We start from the raw sequence: 5554 nt of genomic DNA, 5'->3' as shown, positions 1-5554 counted from the left end.
GCCCGCGGGTTCAAGACCAGCCCGGTCAACTTGGCGAGACTTCGTCTCTACAATAAAATAAACGATAGCCGGGCATGGTAGCGCTCTTATAGCTCCGGCTACTTGGAAGGCTGAGGCGGAAGGATCGCCGGAGCCCAGCAGGTCGATGCTGGGGTGGCCATGAGTGTGCATGCCACTGTACTCCAGCCTGGGCGAAGGAGTGAGACTCCAACTCAAAAAAATAAAAAATAAAACAGCCACAACGAACCCATTAGAGGTAACATAAAGAGTCTGATTTAATAGACCACAGCTGGCTTCTCAAATCCGTAGCTGCGTGTGTCTGCTGTGATGTCACATGTCATACAGCATCTGGAAAACTCCACTGTACCCTCGTGGAAAAACAATGAAAAAGACAAATAAGGTGTGAGGGTGACCACGAAAATGGCTTTGGCTTTGCAGACCCCTGAAAGAGTGTCGCCAGCCTCTAGGGTTCCCCGACCACGCTTGAGAACCACCACACTGAGACCTGGCACCAGTGACACGTTGACTTTGAGCATTCCCTTCTAACTCCTGCCTTGACTTCTAGAGAGGGGTGACCCCAAGGACCCAGAGCATGACTGTGGACCTCTTCTTCCGGAAGCCGAGAACGGCACCCACCCAGGAGGCTGCTGGTATTCCCTCTGGGTGGGCGGGTGCCCAGGGCAACCCCTAGGCCGGCCCAGGAGGGGTCCTGGTGCTGGGGTGGGTGAGGCGGCTGGTGTCCTCCTTCCAAGGCCGGCGAAAACACGAGACACTGAGGCCAGCAAGACCGAGGGGAAGGCTGCTGGTGACAGGACACGGGCGTTTCACCTGCGCCAGAGCCTGAGCCACCTGGATAGGATACACGAGGAAGAGGACCTGCTGACCCAGAAGACCCGGTGAGCCCTGGGGCAGGGGCCAGCTCGTAGGGAGGCTCCTCTGACCTGCTGCCTCCTCCCTCCCCCGCTTCTCCTCCCTCCTGCTGCCCCCATTTTGTCTGTGACGCCGGCGTGTGGTGGCGTGTTCCTATGTCTGCTGCCTCCTGAGCCTGCAAGGGAGGGCCCCACCCATGTCTCCCTGGGGGAGCCACTCACCAAACCCCACCAGGAGTTGGCACCTGGCCTTCTCGGCCTCCTTCCAACAGAAAGGTTTGAAACAAACAGTGCAGCTGAAAGCAAATGCCTCTGCTCAGAATCACAGCCTGTCCAGCTTTTGCAGTAATTCCTGTGTGTTTTGTGTTCAGCGGTGACATCTAGGAGGATTGCTGGGTTATTTGACAGTAAATTTGCAGACGTGATATTTTACTCTAAACAGTTCAGTGTCTCCTAACAACTAGAAACATTCAGGTGTGGTGGTGCATGCCCAGACCCAGCTACTCAGGAGGCTGAGGCGGGAGGATCGTCTGGCCCAGGAGACCGAGGCTGCAGTGAGCCATGATCACGACACTGCACTCCGGCCTGGGGGACAGAGCCAGACTCCCATCTCTAAAAAGCAATAACATGTAATGACCTTCTTTGCATAACCTCAGCCCCATCCTTCACCTGAGAAGTCGAGGTCACCTGTGTCGAGGTCACCCTTCCCTGTGTCTCTGAGGCGTCTGTAGAATCTCTAGGGTGGGCGTTCTGGCTTGTGCTCTTTCTAAACAAGGTCGCCCCTCAGGCCCTAGTGTTGATTGAAGCAGGACTCTCTGCAGGCCCCACCCTGAGCAGGGACCCGTCTGTGTGAGGACAGAGGAGGCAGAGCCATGGCCAGAGGCACCATGGAGGAGGAGCCGCGGCCACAGGCCCTCTGAGGCCCCGGAGCTTACCGGTGTCTGTTATGTGCCCAAGCTCACAGGCTCCTGCATATCTCGTTGGCTCCCGGCTCCCACACCGTCCTCAGCTCCTAAGAACAGGTCGCCTTGGGCTGAAACCACTCAGCTGGCCCTTGGCAGGTTTCCAGAAAAGGATGGGGGAGACCCATTTGTGTGGCCTGTGTTGGAGAGACCTGGCCTGGGCAGGGCAGAGCTGGCAGCCCGGCCCCGCCCCGTCTGGCCCCACTGCCTTCTCCAGGCTGGAGTTCCAGGGACCACTGTCCACATTCCAGAGAGGAGCTGCGTGCCTGTCGCCAGAGGATGGATCTTATACGCAGACATGAGGAGGCCGTGACAGCTGAGATCGCCACGGAGAGAGCAGCCAACAACATGTAGGTCGTCCCGCGGAGCAGGGGACAGTCGGGGGCAAGGTTGGAGTGGGGGGGGCACGTGGGTAGGGCAGCGCCGCCGAGGTTCACTCATTCACCCTGAAAGATGCATCAGGCCCCTGTATTCGGGCAGGTGAAGACACAGACAACACACAAACACTCAGGCACCCGCAGGACCATGGAGCCCAGTGGTCATAAGGTCAAGAGGCCGGGTCACTTTGTGGCAGAGGCCAGGCTGGTTGGGTTCGGGAAGAGCACCTCAGGATTGCGCTAGCCTCCAGCCACGGGGCCAGGCTGACAAGAGGGCAGGGGATGCTCCTGTGGCCCCACTCGTGGACCCAGGAGCCCGAAGCCCTGAGGCGGGGGGGCTTGAGGGACACTGGGGATGCTGACACCCCCTGGCAGGCGCCGAGCTCCCAACTGTGCCCCACTGGGCACCAGAACTGGTTCCACTGGCCCCACACTTCCTGCCTTCTCCATCCGCCGCTCCTGAGATCTCCTTCCTGAGAGGGAGGAGCCCGAGGGCAGCGCCAGGGGACCATGGGTGGCTCTAGCAGGGTGACAGGCGCCTGCCTGTGCCCAACCTGGCCCTTCACTGCTGCAGGGCAGCTGTGGGCCGTCTCCAAGCGGCCTCCAGACGCCTGTGCATGGAGCTGGAGAACGAGCAAGAGCTGCAGCAGACGATCAGGGCCACGTTGAAAGGCAGCGAGTGAGTCTGAGGGCCGGGCAGCTGGGGGGGGGGACAGCAGGGGGCTTCAGGACAGCAGGCAGCAGGAGGTGGACCTGGGCAGCCGGGGCAGTGGGGGGATACACCAGGGCAGTGGGAGGGCTGGGGCAGCGGGAGAGGGCGGCTGGGGCAGCAGGGGGTGTCAGGGTAGCAGGAGGCCAGCCAGACAGCTGTGGGTCGGTTCTGGGGACTGCCAGGCTGCTGAGAGCTGGAAGGGAGGGAGCACGTTCAGTGAAGGGTGAGGGCCTGTCTGCACATGGAGTGTTTCGGCTTCCCCTCACTTGGTTACCTTCTTAGCAACTGTACAAGCATTTTCTTTTTCCTTTCTCCCCATTTCCTGTCCTTTGTGCTACCATGGAACAACTAGCACCATTTTATAAAGCGCTTCCCAAGTTTCCTGGAAGCGTTTGCCAGGAAGGAGACAGCTGCATACTGCTAAGAACTTTCCTGGCAGAGCTGCCTCTGGTGAGGTCAGCAAGAAGGGGCTTGGGGCGTGGAACACGGTGCTCACAGAGTGGCGGGGGGGAGGCTGGGCTGACACCAGATAGACTGCCCAAAACACACAGCCCGCCAGCCGCAGGAAGCTGCTGCCAGTGCCATGACGCCCATAGCGTGGACCCCGCCTGGGACAAGGTGTGAGCTTTCCAGCCCGCCAGGCAGGAGGGCACAGGGAGGGCCAGGAGCAGCCACCAGTCACCCTGCCCACAGGAGTGCCCACAACATTGACCCTGGCGCAACCAAATGTCTCACCTTGGGCCAAGCCCTGGCCCTGAACAAGCCTCTGACCCACACACACCATGATTTAGTCACAATCCAGGCTGATGTCCAGCGCCCTGGGTACTGAACTGCAGAGCTGATGGCTATGTGTGGCTGGTGTAGATGGCAGGAGAGAGGCAGCTGAAGAAACGGGGCCCTGGCCGAAGAAGAGAATGCAAGGCTTATGATGTCTTCTGACACCTGGCTGGTGTTCACAGCCCCCCGAGACTGGCCTGCGCCCGGAGGGATCTTCAAAGGCTGAATGACCTGGTGGTTCTGTCTTCACAGGGTGCTGTGATCACACTTACTTCTTTAAAAAAAAAAAAAAAACTTTTATTAACCGGGCGTGGTAGTGTGCACCTGAAGTTCCGGCTACTTGGAAGGCTGAGGCGGAAGGACTGCCAGAGCCCAGCAGGTCAAGGCTGCGGTGGCCAACCTGGGCGACAGAGTGAGACTCCAACTCAAAAAATAAAAAACAAAACAAAGCAAACAACTTTTATCTTGAAACAATTTCAAACTTACAGACGAGCGCAAGATGGCAAAATGCACCACGAACCACTGTCAACCCTCGGCCAGGTCAGGCGACTTGGAGCAGGAGCCCACTGGGGGACTGGTCTGCTCATTCTACTCGCTCACCTCTCCCCATCAAGGCAGACCCTCCATCCTTCCATGACACCCGTGACCTTGACAGTGTTGACGAGGCCAGGCCGGGACTGTCCCTTGCTGTGTGTTCGTTGAGCGGCGATTGTGCTGGCCACTACCTGACCGTGGCGTTGGCCTGGCTTTTTCCAGGCAGTGGCTCCATTCCCTTAGAAACTGATGTGTCCGTGGGTGAAAGCTGGAGGCTGGGAAACCCCACTCCTCACCCGTCTCATGGGCATCAGCCCAGTCGATGGCTCTCGCTCAAGTAACAACGGTGGGTGCCATCTGGTCCCGCTGCTCCTTCTCCACACATCCATGTTTGCTGGCCTTCTGTGAGCCTCTCCTCTCCGTGTTTTTTATCAGCATAGACCCTTGCTGCGAGCAGCGCAGGGTTGGAGATGGCAGTTCAGCATCAGGCCTGTGTTGCTGCCGTCTTATCATGAGAGCCACAGTTCCCCTCGGCACCCCACTCACTCAGTAGTCACCCGCAAGCACGCCGGCTCAAGCCACTCCACACATCAAGTCGTGTCCCTAATCGCTAGAGAAATGTTATAGGTTGAACATTCCACAGAGTAGCATTGAACATTGAGAGAAAGGGAACAGGAGGAAGGGTCAGGGAGCCAGCCCAGGGGAAGGCAAGGTGAGCAGTTTGCCTGGGCTTCTGATGTGGGTGGGGTCTTTTATGATGGTTAGCAGCAGAGCATCCCATGATGGATGGATGGGGCTGGGCGTCCCATGACAGGTGGGGGTGGAGCATCCCGTGATGGATGGGGCTGGGTCTCCCCTGATGAATGGTGGGGTGGGCCTCCAGTGATGGATGGATGAGGAGAGGTGTCCCACAATTATGCATGGAGAGGGGTTTCCAGTGATAGATTGGTAGATTCTCTGATAGTGATGCGCAGGGCCTCTGGTGGCAGATGGGGGAGTCTCTGGTGGTAGACAGGCAGGTTCTCCAGTGGTAGATGTGCTGGACCTCTGGTGGTAGATGGGCGGAGCCTCTGGTGGTAGATGGGCGGGACCTCTGGTGGTAGATGGGGGAGTCTCTGGTGGTAGATGGGCAGGGCTTCCCGTGATCAATGGGTGGAATCTCCAGTGGTGGATAGGCGGGGCCTCCGGTGGTAGATGGGCGGTACCTCTGGTGGTAGATGGGGTAATCTTTTGTGGTAGATGGGCGGGGCTTCCAGGAGTAGATGGGGGGGGGTCTCTGATGGTAGATGGGCGGGGCCTCCCGTGGTCAATGGGCGGGACCTC

At 58.7% G+C, this 5554-nt stretch overlaps 1 protein-coding gene across 1 annotated transcript; it reads left to right on the top strand.

Annotated features, from left to right (window-relative positions):
• The first annotated feature begins 592 nt into the window (after nucleotides 1-592).
• On the top strand, nucleotides 593-3985 carry LOC103249451 (cilia- and flagella-associated protein 74-like). The gene is made up of 5 exons (XM_021707568.1): nucleotides 593-663; nucleotides 753-896; nucleotides 2083-2181; nucleotides 2783-2887; nucleotides 3950-3985. Exons 1-5 carry the CDS (start codon nucleotides 593-595, stop codon nucleotides 3957-3959), a joined length of 429 nt encoding a protein of 142 aa, XP_021563243.1. The 3' UTR covers nucleotides 3960-3985.
• Nucleotides 3986-5554: the final 1569 nt, after the last annotated feature.

Source organism: Carlito syrichta, unplaced genomic scaffold (genome assembly GCF_000164805.1).
Source record: "Carlito syrichta isolate Samal-C Ts95f unplaced genomic scaffold, Tarsius_syrichta-2.0.1 Scaffold120500, whole genome shotgun sequence".
NCBI classification, from domain to species: Eukaryota; Metazoa; Chordata; class Mammalia; order Primates; family Tarsiidae; genus Carlito; species Carlito syrichta.
This window is presented reverse-complemented; position numbering and strand designations above follow the sequence as displayed.

Bases quoted from the DNA above. Each gene is read 5' to 3' on its own strand.
- LOC103249451 (XM_021707568.1), top strand. From the start codon at position 593: ATGACTGTGGACCTCTTCTTCCGGAAGCCGAGAACGGCACCCACCCAG. The intron at 664-752 runs GTGGGCGGGTGC...CCTCCTTCCAAG, and splicing joins GCTGCTGGTATTCCCTCTGG to GCCGGCGAAAACACGAGACA. The intron at 897-2,082 runs GTGAGCCCTGGG...TCCACATTCCAG, and splicing joins CTGCTGACCCAGAAGACCCG to AGAGGAGCTGCGTGCCTGTC.